Below are 26,311 nucleotides of genomic sequence, written 5' to 3'. Positions count from 1 at the left end.
TTAATTTATTTAAAAAAAAGTAATTTTACCCCCTTTTTTCTCCCCAATTTCGTTATGTTTAGTTTTTGCGTCTTTTGCTTTGGGGTTTGGTACACTAGCTTCAAACAGCTGAAAATACAATATTTGCAGTTTTTGAAAATATATTTCACAGTGGTTTAGATGGTACAATGATTATCTTGTCACATAAAATTAAATCAGGAGAACTATTAGAATTTTTGCAACCAGGAAATGGCAGAGCAATTTCTGCATATTGCACCTTTAAAGAGCGACTGCCTTTAAAAAGCAAGGAACCCCTTTGGAAACAGCCTATGAGTCAGAAACAGTTATTCCAGTGTCAAAATTGAGTACATAGTGTAAATAGGATAATTTGATCATAAAGTCACTCTGCAAAAATTGAGTTTGGAACATCCATGTGTCACAACAGGTAAATTAAGGTTGGGTTTGATTTGAAGATGTCCATCAGCCCACTAACATGGGCTGAACAGCTGCGTTCATTTCTATCTATCTAATAGCTTAGCCAGAATTCAGTGGCTCTTTAAGGCTCCTGCACAGAGCCTTTGTACATGTGACCCTGCAACTACTACTGTAAACAGTATAATTTTCACTGTATGTTAGCAAATAGTGTCATGTATATGTTTTAATTTATGTGTTTGAGCTGATCTTGGACCTAGCGGTATCCCACTTTGGGTGAGGTTATATGAAGGTAACATTTAATATCCATACAGACATGCCAGATATGAGCAGAGAATACTTTTTAATTGGAGTAATGAACAGCCAGTTTTCTGGTTAAGATCACAACAGATCAGTTACACACTCTAGTAAGGCTGTTCCCTATTGGTCCACAAGATGGTGCTGTGTTGATGTGATTGTGAACTCTGCCTCCCTTTCCCTCCATCACCTTATGCTAAGCACACAGTCCGACTCCACAGCTCAGCTGCATATGGGTGTCAGATAAAATTGCCTCTCGAGCCTGATCTTGGGTCAGTTTAGCATTTTCCCCACTAATGGTTAGTGTTAGGATTGGAGAAGGGGAGCCTCTGTATGAAAGCTTATGTTTTAATTGATTACTCTGACTGGGAGTGGTATGTTACCCATTTATCCAAAATGCTTAAGGCTGAATGCTCAAGTGCACGTCAACAAAAATTGGAGGGTGCAAAATTCTCCATGCCCTGAGGTCTTGTGTAAATCAACTGTCCGTCATACAGTCCTACATTTGAATGATCTCCCACATGAAAACATTCTACAGTTTACTATAGAATACTACAGTACTTACTACAGAATTATATAGTAAACTGTAGTGTACTGTAGAATAATATAATACACATTGTAGTATCCCTCAACCATGTTATACAATAGTATTATCAGCAAAAAAAGCACAGTAGTAAATATTACAGTAATATCTGCAAAAACACTACAGTCAACAAAAACACCCTGCTTTAGCTATAGTAAATAATACAGTATTTGATTTGTATATGCTATTCCCAATCCCCTCACAATTTGTGCCACCCATAAGCGTGAAACCGACAGCAACCATTACACGTAAAATATTTCAAGAGATTCAGAGATCTTTATCTTTATCTATATTTTAAGGGGTTTTCATTATTCGCTCTTCTATAAATCCGTAAACTTTTTTAAAATGTATTTTCTATTTCACCTTTATTTAACCAGGTAGGCTAGTTGAGAACAAGTTCCCATAACTTAAAGCATAGCAGTGTGAACAGACAACACAGAGTTACACATGGAGTAAACAATTAACAAGTCAATAATACAGTAGAAAAAAGGAGAGTCTATATACATTGTGTGCAAAAGGCATGAGGAGGAAGGCGAATAATTACAATTTTGTAGATTAATTCTGGAGTGATAAATGATCAGATGGTCATGTACAGGTAGAGATATTGGTGTGCAAAAGAGCAGAAAATAAAATAAAGAAAAACAGTATGGGGATGAGGTAGGTAAAAATGGGTGGGCTATTTACCGATAGACTATGTACAGCGGCAGCGATCGGTTAGCTGCTCAGATAGCAGATGTTTGAAGTTGGTGAGGGAGATAAAAGTCTCCAACTTCAACTTTTTGCAATTCGTTCCAGTCACAGGCAGCAGAGTACTGGAACGAAAGGCGGCCAAATGAGGTGTTGGCTTTAGGGATGATCAGTGAGATACACCTCCTGGAGCCCGTGTTACGGGTGGGTGTTGCCATCGTGACCAGTGAACTGAGATAAGGCGGAGCTTTACCTATCATGGACTTGTAGATGACCTGGAGCCAGTGGGTCTGGCGACGAATATGTAGCGAGGGCCAGCCGACTAGAGCATACAGGTCGCAGTGGTGGGTGGAATAAGGTGCTTTAGTGACAAAACGGATGGCACTGTGATAAACTGCATCCAGTTTGCTGAGTAGTCTTGGAAGCAATTTTGTAGATGACATCGCCGAAGTCGAGGATCGGTAGGATAGTCAGTTTTACTAGGGTAAGTTTGGCGGCGTGAGTGAAGGAGGCTTTGTTGCGGAATAGAAAGCCGACTCTTGATTTGATTTTCGATTGGAGATGTTTGATATGAGTCTGGAAGGAGAGTTTACAGTCTAGCCAGACACCTAGGTACTTATAGATGTCCACGAATTCAAGGTCGGAACCATCCAGGGTGGTGATGCTGGTCAGGCGTGCGGGTGCAAGCAGCGAACGGTTGAAAAGAATGCATTTGGTTTTACTAGCGTTTAAGAGCAGTTGGAGGCCACAGAAGGAGTGTTGTATGGCGTTGAAGCTCGTTTGGAGGTTCGATAGCACAGTGTCCAAGGACGGGCCAGAAGTATATGTATATCCTGCAGAACCTTGTCTTCTCAAGCTCAGACAGTTTGTATAGTTCAGAGCTACCGTTGTAAGGTGCTGCTCTCGACCCCTGGCTTTAGCCTCAGGCTACATCCCACTTGGCAAGAGAAACCAGCAATGAAACCACATGCACAGAGGTAACACAGTGCCTTTCCCACCTTATTACGATGCCTATAGCATCTCAGCGAGAGGCTTTACTATCTAGACTTGTTTGGCATCTGTCTATTAACACACATGCTATCTTTGTACTATCTGAAATGAAAGTTTACTGTGAGCCTACGGTGTGTAGAACTGCCTTTGATGTCAATTTTAAAAGTTTTACAAGGTTTGTAACCTTTGCAGAAATAACAAGCAGATACGACAGTTGTAATTACATCCCGATAGGAGGAATTCGATGGAAGGTATCCATGGAAATATAACACAGGGTCATTCAAACAGAGCAGACCTATTTTAAAAATATGAGCATAAAATCACTAAGCTCATTATTTGGTTGGGAAATGATTTTGAAGTCCCCCATCCTTTTATCTTTTCCCTCTGAAACTATTTTCTGAGAATATTTTACCGTATCAAATTCAAAAAGTAAAAAGGAATTAAGGATATGCAAAACTGACTCCAAAATCTATTTTTCATCTTGGACAAACCCCAGCAGGAGGAGGAACTATAACCAACCAGCCCAACAGAACAGGGTAATTCATTATTATGCTATTTGGTAATCAGTAAAACACATGCATACAAAGCACCTACAGTAAAAACACGAGGCTCTGCAGATATTCTGATGCATCTTTAGACAAATTCAGACTATGGCGTAAAACATTTCATTGCTTCATTTATTTATTTTTCCTATCAAGGTCAGTTTTCTTGGCCCCAGCCAGTAGATATGGTCTCAAGGCCCAAAACGGTTTCTATGTCTTCAATCGTACACAGTGTTACAACAACAACCTTCCACTCCCTGATGAGTAAGCCTATTCAGGCCATACCCTGAATGGAGATTTTATATAAACCCATTCCAACAAATGAAAACTGCAGTAGCGGGATGCATATTGTCTTTTATTTTCCTATGTTTATACAATAAGATGTTCTAGGACATATTGAACAACAACAACATCTGTATCAGGTGTACAAAGCTGCATGTCACATTTAATCTTTTTTTGTATTTGATCCTAATTATCCATTTATACCAATAATTAATTTTATTTGTAGAGCACTTTTCATTTACAGGCAGACTCTCAATGCTCTTACCAGGTTCAAAGTAATCTGATAGTAATAGGAGATAGACATGATATTTATTCTATCTTCTTATAGTCCATACATGCTAAGATCAATACGTATTCGTTTGACAAATCATAGCTACCCTGCTCTGGCTGACGGCAAAGTCGGCTCAAAACCAAAGTGTCATGGGTTAAGCATGTGGAGTAATGAGTAGTATTCAGTGTTTTCACATGCCAAAAGTGACATGGGTTAAGCATGTGGGGTAATGAGTAGTATTTAGTGTTTTCACATGCAAAAGTGACATGGGTTAAGCATGTGGAGTAATGAGTAGTATTCAGTGTTTTCACATGCAAAAGTGACATGGGTTAAGCATGTGGAGTAATGAGTAGTATTTAGTGTTTTCACATGCAAAAGTGACATGGGTTAAGCATGTGGAGTAATGAGTAGTATTCAGTGTTTTCACATGCAAAAGTGACATGGGTTAAGCATGTTTTCACATGCAAAAGGAGGGTTAAGCATGAGTAGTATTCCGTGTTTTCACATGCAAAAGTGACATGGGTTAAGCATGTGGAGTAATGAGTAGTATTCAGTGTTTTCACATGCAAAAGTGATTGCTTTTGATAAAAAACACTTTACCCTACCTTCCCCCTGTACCCTACCTTTATGAAAATGTATGTTATATGGAAAAGGTGTTGTATGTTTTGAACAATGCATTATGCTGCCTTGTTGACGACATGACAGAGCGACTCAGATTACGATTTGATTAAAGAATGATGCTCCTCCCTCACAGCATTTGTCCGTTCACGTCATGAGCCAAAGACCGGTGCACAGTGGTTCAGCTTAATCGAACGCCCTTCATGTTCCAAATGCAGATTCTAGCGTTAAAGTGATAGTTTATTTGATCTTATTTTCCTCAAATTGTTAGCTGGTTAATTACCGATCTCTTGAGTCACTTGGCTGCTTTTTTTGGATGTAGTAATGCTAGTGGAAACAAATTGCATAAATTCGTGCTTTGGAAGACACAAAAATAAAATGCAACGTCCCTTTAACTTCCAAGCATTCATTATTCGTTGTCCCAGAAATCCATTTTGATTGAATAGGCACCTTTTATGAGTGCAGGCCATACAGACATTGAAATTAACCAGGTTTACCAAATATAAAAAAGTGGGCATGTTACTATTTGTACATGAAAGATAGACACAAGGACCCAGGAGTTGACAGTCCCCTCCCCCCTTCCCCATGTGCTAGGGGAGGTACTGATATCCTCCCTTCCTGAGTGTGAACTCCAGTGAAGACTGTGGGCATAGGGAGTATAGCTGAGGTGATCCCACTAGAACTTCTGAGGATGATGGGTTGACCTGGGAGGGTCTCTCACCTGAAAACTTGGAAATTATGGAAGCCATAAAGGTCCTTCATTTTGTGCCATCTGGTAAGTCAGTTTGCCCAGGATTGGAGGGTTTCCCTGCTGTGCAACCCGAGAACCCTTGTGCCAGACGTGCAAGCGTGTACCATTTGCCTTCTAGACTTTACACCTGACAACCCGGAGGGAAGTCTTGTATGTTTAGTGAATAAGTTGAATTTTACGGTAGGACTGTCATTTTACACTTCAACAAGACTTGCCTTGATTTTTGTCTAGTTTTACATGTATAATGTGTGAGTGAGTATTGTTTTTAAATGAATCTGTGGCATTATCTACGTGTGCTTACAACTTGTTACAACTGGTTACTGAATGAATCATGTTTGATATTTTTCCACCAGCATCTTGATATTGAAACCATTCATGCTAAATGAGATGCCTTTATTGGCCTGGACAGCTGGAAATTTCAAAAGCAAATGGTGTGGGTCAATATTTACAATATGACTGTAAATGGAACCCTGGCCGTGCCATGGGAAGTACAGCTGCACCCGTTAACTGTCATTCTGAAGTGGGCTGACACATTTTATCTGGTTGCCCATGGGTGAACATAACAAGGATATCATCTGATGCGTATTTGACCATTTCTGATATGACTCGGGTTGTTTGCTTGGTGACTGACTCTTTGTCTGAGGCGCAGGACTGTTTGCCTGAGGTGAATAGTATTATGGGTTTTCTTAGGGCAGAAGATGCGCCTCTGTAACAGTCGTCTGCCCAAACACCAAGACAACCTCCTACTTATTTCTACATATAGGCTACATACAACCACAACGTCCACACCTTTTGTATTCGGCACATGTGACTAATAACATTTGATTTCATTTCATTTGAACTATAACATCTTACCAACTCAACTCCTTCACCACACAAACTTCTCACTGTACAAACAACGTAGACGGCTGCATGCCACCAACCAATTAGTTACAGTATGTAGGGCACTCTATATGAATAGCACAACAGGCAAGTTATGAATAGCACAGCCTTTTACTAAAAATATGTATGACACAGGTAGCTCAGATAATCTCTGTAGTTATCATTGGGGCATCCACCCCTCTGCACTTGCTGTATTGGCTCTTCTGTGGTCTTCATGGGTTAATGTGCTCTGGTTGAATTTTCTCAGGCAAGGGATTAAGTAAGATTATCCAGTAGAAAAAAGCCACATGTTCTAATCTGGTAAATTTCAAGGTTTCCACTCGTTGAATGTATTATTAGACCTGGGATGGTTTGTTGAGACTTATTTAATAACACAAATATCATGACCATACGGAATTATTTAATAAGGCACTTCATGGAGCGGATAAGACGCTCTTCCCTGTGGCCTTACTTTGAACCAGTTGCTTGAGATAGAGTTTTATTTAATCCACTTAAAAACAGAAGATAATTAGCTTGATTTTTCTCGTCGTTACATTCTTTGCCTCCAAAAGGATTATCCCTCGTTGCCACACAGAATTGGTGTCAAGGAGAAGCAACTGTTTGAAGTTGTCTTTTACTATTCATGTATTGGCACCAAGCTGGAACTTGCCCTACTTTGACTGATTTCCTTGTTCTTCTACAGCATGTGTGTGCATATCTGTAACGTCAGCACAGCTGCAGGGTAGGGCTTCAGTGCCTTGAAACAATGGGAGAGCACAATGGCAGTAGTTGGCATCTGAGATTCTGATGCCAGAAACCCCACAATCATACACTATTGGTCCGGTTATCTTTACGGAGACAAACCTATTGTGCACCTTGACGAGGTAATCACTCCACCTGGCATGCAAAAGCACTCTCACCGGTGTAAGGTATTGTGGTAGAAAGAGCTGTATGTCTTGCTTTCACACTGGCGTAGTGACATGGTCTACATTACACAACACAACCTGCTGTTAATGTTATTACACCCTGTACATGTGAGGCAGTACGACTATTTTTTCTGCCGGTTGCTTTTCATGTTTACGGTAGTCCTGCATTTTTTATTCATTAATTTAATTTCTCATCCACATAAATTATACAATATGGGGAGACTGTATTTCAGAAGGGGAGATAATCATTTGATTTAGCCAAATGTATCCCATTCTTCCAGAGGGGTTATGACCTTGATAATATTTATCCCAAAGGGGGTAAAAGAAACTGCTCAAACAGAATAAAGAATTCATAACATTTCCCACTTTTTGCAACTAGCTGAATGTACTATTTGAAAAGACTTAACTAGGACAAGGCTATTCTGTTTCTAAACTCCCAAGGCCAGTTGCCTCAAGCTGATAGCCTTTTCCCTAAACAACGATAGTGAGGCTTTCCGAGCCACGCCCCAGGTATGAACCTAGCTTCTTGTCCTTATTCAAGGTAATAACTTTTCCCCAAACCACAAATATTCCCTCATTAGCTGTCATTCGGAGAGTTGAAACCATACCATTAACTGTACAATTAACCATACCGTTTACCATACAGTTTACCATACAGTTGATCATGCAGTTTACCATGCAGTTTACCATGCAGTTTACCATGCAGTTTACCATGCAGTTGATCATACAGTTGATCATGCAGTTTACCATGCAGTTTACCATGCAGTTTACCATGCAGTTCCTGCAGTTCCTGCATTTCATGCAGTTACCATGCAGTTCCTGCATTTCTCAAAGAGAACATAGGAATGACATGTTATCATACCTGGGAAGGCAATACAAACCAAACAGCATCATTAGAATAGAAATATAAAAGGAGTTGTCTGAAGACATGTTAGCTCAGACCCCATATGGCTTTCTGGAAACAAGACAGCCATTTTAATGAAAAACATGCTGGGAATATCAAATAGTCAAATTTAAAACTCTATTTCTAGTCCAAGAATCTGCCTCAGAGCGCAATGTGACTGTAAAATAGATCACGTGGTCAATTAAAAGCAGATTGAATAAAAACAAAATAAAAAAATGTCACCTTCCAAAGCAAACAGGAAGATACACATTTTAGCAACTGAATACAACCAGGAGCAGGACAGTGGAAGGTAACTATTTTGGGGATTGATTTCAATGGGCAAGTTGCCATGCGGCCTGCAGCAGGACAGTGGTAGGTAACTATTTTGGGGATTGATTTCAATGGGCAAGTTGCCATGCGGCCTGCAGCAGGACAGTATATCTCTGTCAATACCACGAGACAGCGCCCTCAGGAAGTCAGACAGCCTTCTAAACAGGACATCCACAAGCACAAGCACATGAAGAAGCCCTGGGGAGGAGACATGCTGTAGTGGAGGGAGGTGTACAGTAGGCTTCAATTGGTACTACATTTTGTTTTTGACATGTCTTGGTAAGACTACCAGCCCACAGGGATCATCCTTTACTGCATGTGTACAACTTACTGTTACATCTGTTCACGTAGGAAACTTCTACAACAGACTGAATGGCTGTTATTTAGTCACTGTCTTTCTGAGAAGACAATAACACACTGTAAGGGATCATACATCCGTATGAGGAAGTATTCCAGTGCGTTATGACCACTTCATAATGCATTATGCATAATTTCATGTATTTTTGTTTGTAATCCCAGCCCCCATCCCCGGGAGGCCTTTTGCCTTTTGGTATGCCGTCATTGTAAATAAGAATTTGTTCTTAACTGACTTGCCTAGTTAAATAAAGGTTAAAAAAAATCAAAATAATAATAAGAATTATACCTATAGATGTTCATGACCTAAAATATACACTATTGACAGAAGACTTCAACTTGCCAAGTGGTCGTCTATATAACACACAAAAAAGGCTGGCATAAAATATCACAGGGTCTCCTCACACATTGCTCACAGTCACATAAGGGCCCTGTTACGTAAGGTCCACAGTCAGTTGATGAGGTGAAACCCTGTGAAATGGGAGAGGCATGAGAATCTTCCCTCTAATCACCATAGAGATACAGTATACTGGAGCCATAGAAATAGAAGTCATTGAATGGACACTCCCATTCAAGTCGATGTGCTATGGTCTGAATTTTTTTCTCTCTTCTAGTCCTTTTATTTCTATAGCAGAAAGGCTGTGAGGCTACTCTCTCCCAGTAGTTTGCTAGGAACAAGACTTGTCTCTATGAGATACCTGACTACACACACAAACATTTCCTCATGCCCTTCAAACACCATCTGGGGTCAGGTTCACGGTAACTTAACTGAATTCATGTGTTTCTTTTGGGGATCAAATGTCTTGACACTTTCAATGATACAAATAAGAGACATATGAGAAGACACCTCTTTCAATGTCCTAAATATCTTCTCATAGTGCTCTGGCATTCTACAAAATACAATACTTCTCCTTACAGACGCATACATAAAACTATAAATTCATAGGAAATAAAAACCTTCCAGATTAAATGGAATTTACTTCAACCATGTTAGCAATGCCATTTGCAATGCTATGACTTTACACACAACTTGCTGCTGTATATCTGTCAGGCGTTTCAGTGCTACGAGCCTGCCGGTGGATTTGAAAGCTAACAAACGACATTTATTGTTGTCGCCTGCATTCGGTGAGCTGTTTTTGAAGGCATGCTAATGCCAAGAACATTGGGTTCACCCTGTGTCAGTTCTGTGTCAGATCGACTCTGTGTCAGATCCATTTTCACTGAGACCTGGGGACATACACTCTTAACCTTTTACTTTGCACTGTATGGTGCCAGGTTCCACTATGTCCTAGTAACACGTAGGGGACAGGATATCCCATGTGGAAATAACAAAGTCGTTTACATACAGTATAAAGAGAAGGGACATCATAACGCTTGCTGATGCATCTCATCAAGCATAGCCAATACAGGTGAAGGATCTTAATTTAAGCCAGTTTGCTACAACAGGAACATAATCCTGCAGCAAAAGGAAATGTGAATTATTAGGTGGATTATAATTAATGAACATTTTTGTAGGGGTTGATACATATTTCTTAAGGGAAAATCAAGTATGACATTTCTAAGTGGAAATTACAAACTTCAGAAGCCTTTTTAAACCTCAACTACACTACACATTTTATATTTCCAGCATTGCAGGAAAGTTCTCCTTCAACAGGGTGATCAAATGAAGATCCTACATCTGTATACTGTAAGGCCTATGCTATCTATGTTGTACAGCCAGAGTACAAATATGTCATGAGTAATTAAACATTTACAACATTGATTTGTTCAGTCTCTTGGTACACATTATAGCTGGCTTGACCGATTGTTTTATCGATTCAAGTGAAAATATCGAAAACACTCTTTGACATTACAAAACTCAGACCATTTCCTCTTTTTTAATACCCATATTTCTCTCTCTTTTCCCCACAGAGGCTCCATCATCTGGGAGGTCAAAGAATGGATATGTTTTCCAGGAGATGGGTGAGTATGGAACAGAGTTTCATTGTTGACTTTGATCCCTTTGCTCAGCGGTGCTCTCATCTGCTGTGGTCTCTATCACATGATAGGATGATGGATAGGATGTGACATGACATTATATCACATGATGAGATATTTCATATTTGTTTGACAAAATGTGTCAATTTTGAATAGGTACTGACCAGTGGTAAGACATACTGTAGATCACTCTGAGCAAAGCTAATATGCACTGATTGCAGTGGTTACCTCTGCTAATCCTTCATTTCATACACCAATGAGCACCGTCAGGCCTTTAGCGGTAGTAACAAAGAAAACAAACTAGTAAATAACTAGGTAGATGACAAATGAGCCGGTGCCATGGAGGAATACTCATATATCACATGTGTGCAAAGTTATAGCTCAGCCAAGCTAATTACCAGATCAAGCTGCATTGTTGTTCATGGATACAGTCTTCATGCCCTCTTTCTCTCTCATAAAACATGCATGAATCTACAACACATATTTCTCTTCAATACGATGAAAGAATTTACGAGGGGACGTCTATTGTTATATTGTGCCATTTCTGGTTTTAGGGGGATTATTTTATAGGACCTCAATGTTCTGTACTGTGTGTTCTATAACAGATGGTAATACAGCCAGAGGGCAGACCAATAGCTTCATACTCTAAATACTGTTGACCTTGTCTAATACCTTAACCTTGAGACCAAAACAGGGTTATCGTCCTGACTGAATCAATCGATATTGTAGTAGCTACATCCATTAGGCTAACACTATGCGTTTTCTGCAGCTTTGTCTTTGGAGGGAGGGCAAGGTTCTGAAAATATAACTGTACTTTTCCATCATTCATATATGAATGTACCATAACATCAAGCAAGGCACTCCAGTGAAGTAAACTAGCCTATTCAGAGATAGAAGAACCTGCATGGTAATTTATGACATTGGAGAGGGTATCCTAATCCCTGACCTCTGACCCTTGCTGTGTTGTTGTGTCTGCAGAGTTGCGAGACGTGGAGCGGGAGGAATGTGTTGAGGGCAAAGTGGGGAACCATGACAATACACCTAAGGACCACCATGACACTCCGATCCAAACAGGGATTTCAGGTCAGTGTGTGTGTGTGTGTGTGTGTGTGTGTGTGTGTGTGTGTGTGTGTGTGTGTGTGTGTGTGTGTGTGTGTGTGTGTGTGTGTGTGTGTGTGTGTGTGTGTGTGTGTGTGTGTGTGTGTGTGTGTGTGTGTGTGTGCATCATACTAATCAATTAAATAGTATTTACCAAGGGCTGCCAACAACCACTATTCTCTGTCTAGCTTCCATATTTTAGAAGAAAAAGAAACGCACACCTATTTAGGCGAGGTGCTGGCTAGCGGAGTAGAAAACTTTAAAATAAAGGAGAGCCACACACTCTAGGAGCTCAGATGCAAAAATGTAATATCCAAAGTTTCGACAGCCAGGCTGTCTTCATCAGGGTAGAAACGTGATGAAGAGAGCTTGGCTGTCGAAACGTTGGATATTACATTTTTGCATCTGAGCACCTAGAGTGTGCGGCTCTCCTTTATTTTCTAACTTCCATATTTTGACATTTTGTTATAGTAATGAGGTACTAGTCAGTGCCAAGAGTTCCTCAGAAGTCAAGAAAATAAACAGTCTGTCATTGTGTGTCCTTCTACTATTCCACCTGCTGTCAGAACTGACTATTTATAAATATGGAGCAACAGATCTCTTCAGAGCTATGTGCCTATGTGGCCTGTTGAAAACGATGCCGACTTAAAAACCTTTAATCCGTAGTTCCAGATGACCCTGGGGATGACCCTGGGTTTGGGCTCCTGAACACATCAAGAAAAGTAAGCTACTCTTTTACAACACTCTCTGTAGAGCTCTAATATTAGCTAAAGGAACTTGAGAAGTGAATCCCAGTGGAATTATGACATATTTGAAATCAAACTTTCACCCAGACCGAGTACTAACTTCAATGGGATGTTTGCATGAGAAGGTTTGAGATTCGCATAGTGTATCTGTATGGTGTTGGAACCCTTTACAAGTCTACTCCTACCAACATCTTCCCTGGCTTTGCCTCCACCAGTATGTGAAGCCGATGAACTTCCAGGAGGAAGTGCGCGGCCACCGGGACCTAGATGGCTTCCTGGCCCAGGCCAGTATCCTATTGGATGATAAGGCAACCACTCTAGACGAGGTGCTAAGGTGCATGCTGACCCATGTAACGGAAGACGGCCACGGGGGCTGTGACATGGACGAGGTCATGAACACTGTGTTCGCAGACACAGGAGGAGATGAGGACAATGGTGTGCATTGGGGAATAAAATGCAAAGTGCAGTTTGCAAATGGCAATTGCTGGAAGAGGCCAATGTAGTTCTAAAATGAGGAAGTTGATAGAATCTTGTTTCTTATGATTATCAGTAAAAATGTCCGTATGTAAAAATGATAGATTACTACGTAAAGCTTTGTCAGACTATAAATGACCAACCACCCAGCTTTGGAATAGTTAGGTCAATTTCTATGCTTTTGAGAGGAGCTGGCTACTGTGCCCGGAGACTTCCAGCAATTGTGCTAAGCTAACAATAAGCTAACTTCAATTATTTTTTAAATTCCACGTACAGACATAAAACTTATATCTGACTTTGGGTAAGTAGAATCCTCAAAATCATGCAGTATCCCTTGAAGCACACAAGGTATTGGTGATAAATTAGATGGAATATTATATCAAGGTAGGCCTAATATCTCAGTGAAAACATTCATCATGATTTAGCTTTGTTTTTCAATGTACTAGAAAAAGATACATTCGTTGATATTCGTACCCTCTGATTGCTCTCTCCAGTGCAATTGTTGTCCGAGACCATTCAGGGTGTGACTGCTTCTGCCACTGGTGTCCGCTACCAGCAGTCCTGGCTCTGTGTCCTGTGAGTAACAGCTGACGTACTGCATTATCGGTCATTACTTGTTATTACTTTACCTAAGTAATGTTTCCAACACAGTCAAACCTCTGAGTAGGGACAAGAGGTTTGACTGAATTTGTCTGTCTGTGTACGTCTGTCCAGATGCAATGTGAAGAGCCTCCAGAGACGCCACGTCTGCATCGCCCGTCTGGAGAGACCACAGAACTGGGGAGCAAACTGTTGTGAGGCTCGATATGTCATCCTCATTCTCTCCCCACCCAGAACGGTAATGCTCCATTTGACTCATCTACGATTTAACAAGCAGAACATGATATTACACTAATACCAATATGTCTGTGGCAATATTACAGTAATGCCCATATCTATGTGTTTTGTGAGTTGAGAGAAATTTCCTGGCAACTGATTAATATCTTAATAGTTCTATTATGTTCCTCAAATATTCTCTAAGTATTCTCTCGCTCCCCAGAAAAGCACCAAGACAGCTATCGAGCTGGGCCGCACATTCGCCACCATGTTCTCAGACATCTCCTTCAGACAGAAACTGCTGGACGCCAAGACCCAGGAGGAGTTCAAACAAGAGCTGGTGCACCAGCGTCATCATCTCTCCATAGTCAATGAGAAACCAGCTACAGAGAAGCAGATGATCCATGCAGAAACGGACCCACGCAGCAAAAAAACACTAAAAGTAGGCAGGGACTACCTCATCAATCTGACGGGGACTGACATGGCCAACATGTAGCAGCTTCACTGTTCAGTTGGAAACACAGTGCCGTCAGAAAGTATTCAGATGGCTTGACTTTTTCCACATTTTGTTAGGTTAGGCCTTATTCTAAAATGTATTAAGTTGCTTTTTCCCCTCATCAATCAACACACTGTGTTCTTGGGGACCTTCAATGTTGCAGAAATGTTTTGGTACCCTTCCTCAGATCTGTGCCTCGACACAATCCTGTCTCGGCGATCTACAGACAATTCCTTCGACCTCATGGTTTTGTTTTTGCTCTGACATGCACTGTCAACTGTGGAACCTTATATAGACAGGTGTGTGCCTTTACAAATTATGTCCAATCAATTGAATTTACCACAGGTGGACTCCAATCAAGTTGTAGAAACATCTCAAGGATGATCAATGGAAACAGGATGCACCTGAGCTCAATTTTGAGTCTCATACCAAAGGGTCTGAATACTTATGTAAAGGGTATTTCTGTTTTTTTATTTTAATACATTTGCTAACATTTCTAAAAACCTGTTTTTGCTTCTTTATTATGAGGTATTGTGTGTAGATTGCTGAGTATTTTTTAGAATGAGGCTGTAACGTAACAAAATGTGGAAAAAGTCAAGGGGTCTGAATATGTTCCGAAGTCACTACCTGTTAGTTAAAGGGATGGTTCACTGTTTTTCAATCTTATTTTTGACACAGGGTGTGGGTTGTTTCATTCAAAAGATTATGGATGTAAATAACCAGCTAACAATCTTAAATTTGGTTTGGATGAAACACTAAGTCGAAACTAAGCTAAAACGCATATAAAATAAAGAGCATTACTTTACTTTTACTTTGAGTAACTATTCCTTTAAAGCGGCATGATAAAAGTATTTTCCCTGTTAGTGGTGTGGTCCCCTTATGAGATTTCCCCCATGTGGAGATGGACCACCCTCGGGTTTTCCTTTATCCAGACATATAAAGACTCGCTCCACTATGTAGTAATACTTCAGCCAATTTATTTAATCCCTTTCCCCCCTCTATCATCAAGTCCTCAGGAATGGTAAGCAGCTGGACTGCACATTCAGCTGTATGCCAAAATGTTGTATTTCCCTGGCAGCAGACTGCATCTAGGCTCTTGTAACGACAAAGTACTTCATTATGTAGCCTTCTTTAATCAAGGGGAAATTTCTAGACTTAGTGTGTAGAGACGCAACCACAGAAATGCCTGCCGGTTAAAGAAAAGTTGCGCTTGAAGTACCTTAGTAAAAAGGATTTTGAATAACCAACCAACGCATCCACAATAATCCAGGTCAAATACTTATTCCAGAGGGCTTTTATTTCTGTGTGCCTTAACAAACACAACTGTGGTGGCCCCTCTGGTTTAGTGTCTTGTATTACTGTATATAGACTTTATTATCCCTAAAGGACTACGTGCTTTGCAGTAGACCTACAGACCACACAATAGTACAGGACAGTTCAACCAATCAATAAAACGCTTTTTTCTCCACAGTGTGCAGATTTCTTTAAAGTTGGCCGAGGTATCTATGAGGATCTTCGTCGGCGACTACCACTCTATCCCTCAGACTTCACAGACGGTATAACTTTTAACTTAGCCTTCCTCTTGTCACTACATTTTAAAAGATACTTTGCCGTTACGGCCCCTCTATTTAGACCGGTCATGAATAATTATTTTAGTTTTTTAAATCATATTTAACACATCACATAGCCTAAACTTGTGAAAAAAGCTCAATCTTTCACCTTACAATTGCTGTTGTCATTACGATTATCACAGCTAATTCATATCCAAGATTGTACCTGTATTTACAGTTGGCTGAGTTGTAAACTGCTCTCTGGTTGGTTAGCAGAGTTGTAAACTGCTCTCTGGTTGGTTGGCAAAGTTCTAAACTGCTCACCTGTTGGTCCGTACAGGTATGTACGGCAAAGACCGCTCCTGGCTGAAGTACACCACCACCGCCATCTTCCTGTACATTGCAATTCTACTTCCTAACATCGCCTTTGGTTCGCTGAACGATGAGAGCACGCGGGGAGAGATAGGTACAATCATCTGGATGTCTCCCTATCCCCCTGTCTTGTGCCTGTCCATCTGTCAAAGCATGAATGACCCTGACTTAAAAGTTTGAATAATTCAGCTTTCAATTCAAGTCAAATAAATTATATTTTCTGTTGATTGAATCCTGAAAATATATATAGTCACTCACTGCATCTTTAAAAAAAATATATATATAAAATCTTTCCCTACACTAACATTATAATGCTGTTCTTGATAGATGTCCGGAAAGTCATCGTTGGCCAGAGCATCGGGGGAGTGATCTACTCTCTGTTTGCTGGTGCTCCTTTGGTTATCCCACTGACTACTGCACCCCTGGCCATCTTTATTAGCGGTAGGTCTACTACACTGGAAGATGATCTTAGAGAAACATCTGGACAACATAAATACTACATCAATATCCTGTAGACTTGAATTATTTGTCTGATATTTTATGTTTGTAGTGATCCGGGGAATCTGTGATGACTACGATTTGGACTTCCCTGCCTTCTATGCCTGCATTGGCTTGTGGAACAGCTTCTTTCTCATCCTGGGAGCACTTTTGAATGTCAGTCTGTTCATGAAGCTCTTCAAACGGTCAGTGGACAAACAGCCATTCAGTGAATCAGGCTTCTGCTGGATGTATAGCCAGACCAGTGCAGGCCATTGCAGTACAGCTTGGTTCAGCTCTGTTTGGCTCAACTTTGTAGTTAGGAAAGGACCTTGACAGCATGACTACTGAACCCACTAAACATGTGACATTCCTGTCTGTTTTGACTTCATTTTTCCCATAAACATCATTGAAGGTACTCATCATTTCATTGAAGGTACTCACTTGTAATCAGTGTTGTGACTTTGCCTTGGTTTGTTATGTCTTGGTCTGTGGTTTATTCTGTTCAGATAAAGGGGTATACTCTGTGTTTCTTTTATACCCTTTCCTTACAGCTCATCAGAGGAAATCATAGCCCTGTTCATTTCAATAGCCTTTGTTGGGGACTCGGTGAAAGGCACTGTCAAAAGTGAGTCTGGGGATGGGGGGCTTACATTTACACAACATATTCAGGTGTTCCGCCCGCCGGGGAAATCCATCTTAGTGTAAATGTAGAGGAACCTAAGCGGGCTACCCGTCATCTGCACAGTAAATGTACCCAGCATATATCCATCCGTTTTTTAAAGAGGCCAGCGAAGCATGCAATCAAACCATTCCCCTGGGCAGGCTCTGAAGGGAACTGACATGTGTTCCGGAGGACGCCCTTGAGTTAAGCACAAGGAAGTGGCTGAGGAAGTGGCAGACGAGCGTATACATATGTTGCGGTCTCACTCTTATCCTTGGGCTGCCCGATTAACTCTTTAGTTCCCTGCCCTTATCCCTATTTCTACCCCTTTCTTTCTCTCCCTATAGTCTTTAATTACTTCTACCACGGGCCCACGCTGGCAACCAATAACAGCACTCGGGTGCTTCTAGAGATCAAGGAGTTAATGGAGAAGGCTGCAAATTCAACAGAGAGGCTGGGGAGTAGGACCAGCGATGGGGCCCCTGTGGTGAAGCATGTCACGCATGTGTTTCTGCCCGAGTCTCTGGTCCTGTGTACCAGGGAGAGGCCTATCCTCTGTCTCCTGCTCATGCTGGGGACTCTGTGGTTGGGGTATGCCCTCTACCAGCTGAGAAGGAGGTAAGTTCAGATCAAGTTGCACTAATATGTGGGCTGACCGCTGCCAGGCTGACCACTGCCAGGTTGACCACTACCAGGCTGACCACTGCCCGTTCAATGGTGGCTAAAGGACACACGTTATCTCAGGGGTTTCCAACTCCAGTCTGCTGATTGTTTTTGTTCCAGCCCAGCACTATCACTTCATTGTCGAACCGTCTACTGCTAAATTCAATTTATATAATTTAGAGTAGCAAAATGTTATTGTGTACCCAATGCATAGTTGACATACTGCTATGTGGCTTGGTTTACTTCCCACAGTCCTTATCTGCATGCCAAAGTGAGAGAGGTGGTGTCCGACTGTGCCTTACCCATCGCTGTCGTTATATTCTCCTTCATTGGTTCCTTCCTTTTCCTTGATGTAGAGCGTGAGTAGTACACATTATTGTTCATAAAAGGGAATTGTCTGTTTTAAAATGACCAATTTGTCATTGATCAAAATGTTTCAAGCAAGCCTTGAAAAAGACGAGATAAATGCCACAAGACAAATCTTGCCACTTTTCTAAACTGTTCCCAACATTTCAAAACAGTTCCTGTGTTCAACTTCCACAACGGGAAGATCTTCAGGCTGGCCCAGTTTGACAAGCTGACGGGCATGAACTGTCTGAGCGCTGTAGGCTTAGGCTTCCTCCTGGCGCTGCTCATCTTCATCGACCAGAATATTGTCATATCACTCACCCACGTCCCCGAAGCAAAGTAGGATCTTCCATATTTTTACTTTATACTCTAGGTAAAGAACGTGTGCTGCAAAGTGGATATAACTGCACCGCCAGATGAATATTGCAGAATCATTACATTAATGTTTGATGATTGCAAACAAACCTGCAAGAGAGTTTGTCACAATGATGTACTTTTGCTGCAGCACAGCACATGCATTTTTTCAACACACTCAACTGTATAGTATACTCTAAAACGCTACTCTATTATTCTGTATATAATATTTGGTTTTCATTAAATATGACTTTGTCGTAAGGCTTTGACCAGTGCTTAATTTGAGGCGGATTCGGTACCTCTCGTTGCATGAAAAATTGTCACTTTTTGCAATGTAAAAATTCGAACAAACGCGATCAAAGTTCATTCGCGTTGCTTCTTCGTTAATTTTAGAGCCGCGCGAAGGGTTCTGGAGGAGCTTCAGCACGCCTGATAAATTGAAATACATTTTCCAAAGTTATAGAGTTACTGCTGTGTGTTCCAAAATAAATGAAATAATTCAAAATAGCCTACTCCACCATGAGAAAGACAAAATATTTGCCACAGAGGATAAAATGCTTATTTAAAAAATAGCCTAGCTATGGAGTGTAGCCCAATGAGGCATAGCCTACAGTAGGGAATGCGCAACAAATCTCTCAGTGAACAAACAGCATGCAGACAAAACTGGCCTTTCGCAATATTTCAAATAGTCTACAATCATGGAAAACACAGGTTGGAAAGCAAATGTAAATGACTTAAATGTAAAATGTAAATGTAAAATGTCTAACGCTGAAAGGAGAATACTCTAATTTGTCAGCTGTAAGATAACCAAATATTTGATAAACTTCCAAATATTGTTTAACAAAGTAAAACAAGAGAGAGAGGCTTTTGGCATGAGTGCATTATGCCATCACCAGTGAGTGAGCTAAGATTCATTGGGAGAGTCAGTGAAACTGGAAAGCATTTTTAGGACTAGAATTTCCTCCTCATATTGTAGCCTACAATATGCGTCCACACACACAGGACTAGACTATTGATCGATTCAAGACAAGGTCGTTTTCATTGATCTCAGAAACTCAGTTTGTCAGTGTCAAAGTAGCCTGCCATTTCCATAATTTGTGGGGTATTATGGTGCTTTTAACTCTGAAAAAAACAGGGTCGAATCATGATGTCAGTGATCTTCAGATTGGAAAATTGGAGCTCTAGAATGAATCCAGAGTTCCCACTTGGAATTCCGTGTTACATTCCCCCATTACCTAGTTCTAAAGTCGCACTAAAGTCGGAAGTCTGAGATTTCCATAAAAAGATTATGCCAAAGTCTACATTCATGTAAAATGAGGTAGAATTGCATGAAATTAGTTTATTAAAGGCCTAATATGTCCTGGACCATAGGCCACTAAAATGTGGCCTAGGGTCCCATGTGTGCTACTTCTGTAAGTGCCTCTACTCTACTGCTCTTTGCCACTACACAAATATGATGATATGCATGCAATGCTTTTCGGTGCCCCACTCTTTTCCTCAGTTTTTGTTCCAGCCCCTCCCGATTTACAAATTAAGCACTGGCTTTGACCAGCTCAACCAACACGTTGGTAGCCTATCCAGCCAGTATGTTGGTAGCCTATCCAGCCAGTATGTTGGTAGCCTATCCAGCGCGATGTCATCCATGGTCCACGATTAGTCCATGTTTGTCTGAATTGTATAATGCCAAACTGTTCTGTGTCTATGTGGTAATGTTTCAGGTTGTTGAAGGGAACTGCATTCCATTGGGACCTGATGCTGACCGGCTTCATCAACATCCTCATGTCGTGTCTGGGTTTGCCGTGGATGCACGCAGCATTCCCACACTCCTCCCTGCACGCACGTCAGCTGGCCAAGGTGGAGCTGCACGTGGAGGGGGGACACCTCTATGAAACGTGAGTGAGGACAGCTTGACCAAAGATTTAGAGGCAGTGTTCTGCATAACTTATTTATATTTATTATTTTTTGAAGCAGTTACTTACAAGGACGGTTGCACAGTCCCAGATGAAGACAACTTAAGCCTACTTTAATGAAGATTTTTCATTTAAAATTTGTATTCCTGTAGTCTGTGCAATCTCCAATATTCTATTTGGAATCTATTCTTCAATGGCCCTTGAAACAAGATTATGGGTGGGTGTTTCTAATGAGACCAAACAAGAGGCTCTCTCTTCAAGAATTTCTGTTTCTGTCGGTTTACAGCATTGTCAATGTGAAGGAGACGCGGATCACGGCTCTGACGGCTAACATCCTGATCGGCCTGTCAGTGTTCTTGTTACCCATCCCTCTGCAGTGGATCCCCAAGCCTGTCCTCTACGGCCTTTTCCTCTACATAGCAGCCACCTCCCTCGACGGCAACCAGATGTTTGACCGCATGCTCCTCCTCCTCAAAGAACAGGTGAGAGTGAGGAATATAGGGGCATGTATGTGTTTGTGTGTACGTGTGTGTACGTGTGTGTGTGTGTATTCCATCCATCCATACTGTACATACATAAGTCCGTCCATCCATCCGTATGTGTGTGTGTGTGTGTGTGTGTGTGTGTGTGTGTGTGTGTGTGTGTGTGTGTGTGTGTGTGTGTGTGTGTGTGTGTGTGTGTGTGTGTGTGTGTGTGTGTGTGTGTGTGTGTGTGTGTGTGTGTGTGTACAGTTGAAGTCGGAAGTTTACATACACTTAGGTTGGAGTCATTTTTCAACCACTCAAATTTCTTGTTAACAAACTATAGTTTTGGCAAGTCGGTTAGGACATCTACTTTGTGCATGACACAAGTAATTTTTCCCAAAATTGTTTACAGACAGATTATTTAACTTATAATTCACTAAATCACAATTGCAGTGGGTCAGAGGTTTACATACACTAAGTTGACTGTGCCTTTAAACAGCTTGGAAAATTCCAGAAAATGATGTCATGGCTTTAGAAGCTTCTGATAGGCTAAATGACCTCATTTGAGTCAATTGGAGGTGTATCTGTGGATGTATTTCAAAGCCTACCTTCAAACTCAGTGCCTCTTTGCTTGACATCATGGGAAAATCTTAAGAAATCAGCCAAGACCTCAGAAAAATCATTGGAAACCTCCACAAGTCTGTTTCATCCTTGGGAGAAATTTCCAAACGCCTGAAGGTAGCACGTTCATCTGTACAAACAATAGTACGCAAGAATAAACACCACGGGACAACGCAGCCGTCATACCGCTCAGGAAGGAGATGCGTTCCGTCTCCTAGAGATGAATGTACTTTGGTGCGAAAAGTGCAAATCAATCCCAGAACAACAGCAAAGGACCTTGTGAAGATGCTGGAAGAAACTGGTACAAAAGTTTCTATATCCACAGTTAACGAGTCCTATATCGACCTAACATGAAAGGCCGCTCAGCAAGGAAGAAGCCACTGCTTCAAAACCACAATAAAAAGCCAGACTACGGTTTGTAACTGCACATGGGTACAATCTTTGTACTTTCTGGAGAAATATCCTCTGGTCTGATGAAACAGAAATATAAATGTTTGGCCATAAAGACCATTGTTATGTTTGGAAGAAAAGGGGGAGGATTGCAAGCTAAAGAACACCATTCCAACCGTGAAGCACGGGGGAGGCAGCATCATGTTGTGGGGGTGATTTGCTGCCGGAGGGACTGGTGCACTTCACAAAATAGATGGCATCATGAGGTCTAATCAAATCAAATTTAATTTGTCACATACACATGGTTAGCAGATGTTAAATGCGAGTGCGAGTGTAGCGACAATTATGTGGATATATTGAAGCAACATCTCAAGACATCAGTCAAAGTTAAAGCTTGCTCACAAATGGGTCTTCCAAATTGACAATGACCCCAAGCATACTTCCAAAGTTGTGTCAAAATGGCTCAAAGACAACAAAGTGAAGGTATTGGAGTGGCCATCACAAAGTCCTGACCTCAATCCTATAGAAGATTTCCTTGGCAGAACTGAAAAAGCGTGTGCGAGCAAGGAGTCCCACAAACCTGACTCAGTTATACCAGCTCTGTCAGGAGAAATGGGCCAAAATTCCCCAAACCTATTGTGGGAAGCTTGTGGAAGGTTACCTGAAACATTTGACCCAAGTTAAACAATTTAACGGCAATGCTTCCAAACACTAACTGAGTGTATTGGTATTACAAACTCAATCAGGGACATGTTGAAAATGTCAGTGAATACACCTGCCAGTTGGTCAGCACATGCCGGAGCACATGTCCTGGTAATCTGTCTGGCCCCGCAGCCTTGTGTATGTTGACCTGTTTAAATGTCTTACTCATGTTGGCTACAGAGAGCGTGATCACACAGTCGTCCGGAACAGCTGATGCCCTCATGCATGCCTCAGTGTTGCTTGCCTCGAAGCGAGCATAGAAGTGATTTAGCTCGTCTGGTAGGCTTGTGTCATGGGCAGCTCGCGGCTGTGCTTCCCTTTGTAGTCTGTGATAGTTTGCAAGCCTTTCCACATAAGACGAACATCGAAGCCGGTGTAGTATGACTCAATCTTAGCCCTGTATTGACGTTTTGCCTGTATGATCTTTCGTCGCGGGGCATAGCAGGATTTCTTGTAAGCTTCCGGGTTAGAGTCCCGCACCTTGAAAGCGGCAGCTCTACCCTTTAGCTCAGTGCGAATGTTGCCTGTAATCCATGGCTTCTGGTTGGGATATGTACGTACAGTCACTGTGGGGACGACGTCCTCGATGCACTTATTGATAAAGCCAGTTACTGATCAAATCAAATCAAAATCAAATCAAATCAAATCAAATTTATTTATATAGCCCTTCGTACATCAGCTGATATCTCAAAGTGCTGTACAGAAACCCAGCCTAAAACCCCAAACAGCAAACAATGCAGGTGTAAAAGCACGGTGGCTAGGAAAAACTCCCTAGAAAGGCCAAAACCTAGGAAGAAACCTAGAGAGGAACCGGGCTATGTGGGGTGGCCAGTCCTCTTCTGGCTGTGCCGGGTAGAGATTATAACAGAACATGACCAAGATGTTCAAATGTTCATAAATGACCAGCATGGTCAAATAATAATAAGGCAGAACAGTTGAAACTGGAGCAGCAGCACAGTCAGGTGGACTGGGGACAGCAAGGAGCCATCATGTCAGGTAGTCCTGGGGCACGGTCCTAGGGCTCAGGTCCTCCAAGAGAGAGAAAGAAAGAGAGAATTAGAGAGAGCATATGTGGGGTGGCCAGTCCTCTTCTGGCTGTGCCGGGTGGAGATTATAACAGAACGTGGCCAAGATGTTCAAATGTTCATAAATGACCAGCATGGTTGAATAATAGTAAGGCAGAACAGTTGAAACTGGAGCAGGAGCATGGCCAGGTGGACTGGGGACAGCAAGGAGTCCTCATGTCAGGTAGTCCTGGGACATGGTCCTAGGGCCCAGGCCAGTTGAAACTGGAGCAGCAGCATGGCCAGGTGGACTGGGGACAGCAAGGAGTCATCATGTCAGGTAGTCCTGGGGCATGGTCCTAGAGCTCAGGTCCTCCGAGAGAGAGAAAGAAAGAGAGAAGGAGAGAATTAGAGAACGCACACTTAGATTTACACAGGACACCGAATAGGACAGGAGAAGTACTCCAGATAAACAAACTGACCCTAGCCCCCGACACATAAACTACTGCAGCATAAATACTGGAGGCTGAGACAGGAGGGGTCAGGAGACACTGTGGCCCCATCCGAGGACACCCCCGGACAGGGCCAAACAGGAAGGATATAACCCCACCCACTTTGCCAAAGCACAGCCCCCACACCACTAGAGGGAAATCTTCAACCACCAACTTACCATCCTGAGACAAGGCCGAGTATAGCCCACAAAGATCTCCGACACGGTACAACCCAAGGGGGGAGGAAACCCAGACAGGCCGACCACAACAGTGAATCAACCCACCCAGGTGACGCACCCCCCCAGGGACGGCACGAGAGAGCCCCAGCAAGCCAGTGACTCAGCCCCCGTAACAGGGTTAGAGGCAGAGAATCCCAGTGGAAAAGGGGAACCGGCCAGGCAGAGACAGCAAGGGCGGTTCGTTGCTCCAGAGCCTTTCCGTTCACCTTCCCACTCCTGGGCCAGACTACACTCAATCATATGACCCACTGAAGAGATGAGTCTTCAGTAAAGACTTAAAGGTTGAGACCGAGTTTGCGTCTCTGACATGGGTAGGCAGACCGTTCCATAAAAATGGAGCTCTATAGGAGAAAGCCCTGCCTCCAGCTGTTTGCTTAGAAATTCTAGGGACAATTAGGAGGCCTGCGTCTTGTGACCGTAGCGTACGTGTAGGTATGTACGGCAGGACCAAATCAGAGAGGTAGGTAGGAGCAAGCCCATGTAATGCTTTGTAGGTTAGCAGTAAAACCTTGAAATCAGCCCTTGCTTTGACAGGAAGCCAGTGTAGAGAGGCTAGCACTGGAGTAATATGATCAAATTTTTTGGTTCTAGTCAGGATTCTAGCAGCCGTATTTAGCACTAACTGAAGTTTATTTAGTGCTTTATCCGGGTAGCCGGAAAATAGAGCATTGCAGTAGTCTAACCTAGAAGTGACAAAAGCATGGATTAATTTTTCTGCATCATTTTGGGACAGAAAGTTTCTGATTTTTGCAATGTTACGTAGATGGAAAAAAGCTGTCCTCGAAATGGTCTTGATATGTTCTTCAAAAGAGAGATCAGGGTCCAGAGTAACGCCGAGGTCCTTCACAGTTTTATTTGAGACGACTGTACAACCATTAAGATTAATTGTCAGATTCAACAGAAGATCTCTTTGTTTCTTGGGACCTAGAACAAGCATCTCTGTTTTGTCCGAGTTTAATAGTAGAAAGTTTGCAGCCATCCACTTCCTTATGTCTGAAACACATGCTTCTAGCGAGGGCAATTTTGGTGCTTCACCATGTTTCATTGAAATGTACAGCTGTGTGTCATCCGCATAGCAGTGAAAGTTTACATTATGTTTTCGAATAACATCCCCAAGAGGTAAAATATATAGTGAAAACAATAGTGGTCCTAAAACAGAACCTTGAGGAACACCGAAATGTACAGTTGATTTGTCAGAGGACAAACCATTCACAGAGACAAACTGATATCTTTCCGACAGATAAGACCTAAACCAGGCCAGAACATGTCCGTGTAGACCAATTTGGGTTTCCAATCTCTCCAAAAGAATGTGGTGATCGATGGTATCAAAAGCAGCACTAAGGTCTAGGAGCACGAGGACAGATGCAGAGCCACGGTCCGATGCCATCAAAATGTCATTTACCACCTTCACAAGTGCCATCTCAGTGCTATGATGGGGTCTAAAACCAGACTGAAGCATTTCGTATACATTGTTTGTCTTCAGGAAGGCAGTGAGTTGCTGTGCAACAGCCTTCTCTAAAATCTTCTCTAAACTGATGTGGTTTACTCCTCAATGCCATTGGAAGAATCCCAGAACATGTTTCAGTCTGTGATAGCAAAACTGTCCTGTAGTTTAGCATCTGCTTCATCTGACCACTTTTTCATAGACCGAGTCACTGGTGCTTCCTGC

General features: G+C 41.9%; 1 protein-coding gene across 2 annotated transcripts in view; it reads left to right on the top strand.

The window, feature by feature from the left end:
* The window catches only part of LOC124019464 (solute carrier family 4 member 11-like), a 39,056-nt gene that overhangs the window by 4,711 nt on the left and 8,034 nt on the right, over positions 1–26,311 (top strand). The window contains exons 1-18 of one of the 2 annotated variants that reach the window (XM_046334809.1): positions 5,316–5,456; positions 10,698–10,748; positions 11,742–11,846; positions 12,528–12,583; positions 12,823–13,042; positions 13,576–13,657; positions 13,796–13,919; positions 14,121–14,339; positions 15,865–15,949; positions 16,284–16,409; positions 16,643–16,756; positions 16,866–16,998; positions 17,347–17,420; positions 17,804–18,074; positions 18,372–18,478; positions 18,641–18,806; positions 20,540–20,713; positions 21,018–21,213. In XM_046334809.1, coding sequence (XP_046190765.1) covers positions 5,420–5,456; positions 10,698–10,748; positions 11,742–11,846; positions 12,528–12,583; positions 12,823–13,042; positions 13,576–13,657; positions 13,796–13,919; positions 14,121–14,339; positions 15,865–15,949; positions 16,284–16,409; positions 16,643–16,756; positions 16,866–16,998; positions 17,347–17,420; positions 17,804–18,074; positions 18,372–18,478; positions 18,641–18,806; positions 20,540–20,713; positions 21,018–21,213 — 2,340 coding nt within the window. In that variant the 5' untranslated portion in view covers positions 5,316–5,419. Of the gene's footprint in view, positions 1–5,315; positions 5,457–10,697; positions 10,749–11,741; positions 11,847–12,527; positions 12,584–12,822; positions 13,043–13,575; positions 13,658–13,795; positions 13,920–14,120; positions 14,340–15,864; positions 15,950–16,283; positions 16,410–16,642; positions 16,757–16,865; positions 16,999–17,346; positions 17,421–17,803; positions 18,075–18,371; positions 18,479–18,640; positions 18,807–20,539; positions 20,714–21,017; positions 21,214–26,311 lie in introns of those variants that run through there. The other variant, XM_046334808.1, reaches the window with a different exon arrangement.

This window comes from Oncorhynchus gorbuscha, unplaced genomic scaffold, assembly GCF_021184085.1.
Source record: "Oncorhynchus gorbuscha isolate QuinsamMale2020 ecotype Even-year unplaced genomic scaffold, OgorEven_v1.0 Un_scaffold_995, whole genome shotgun sequence".
Classification (NCBI taxonomy): domain Eukaryota; kingdom Metazoa; phylum Chordata; class Actinopteri; order Salmoniformes; family Salmonidae; genus Oncorhynchus; species Oncorhynchus gorbuscha.
The sequence above is the reverse complement of the archived record's forward strand: the minus strand, read 5'-3'. Positions and strand labels throughout refer to the sequence as shown.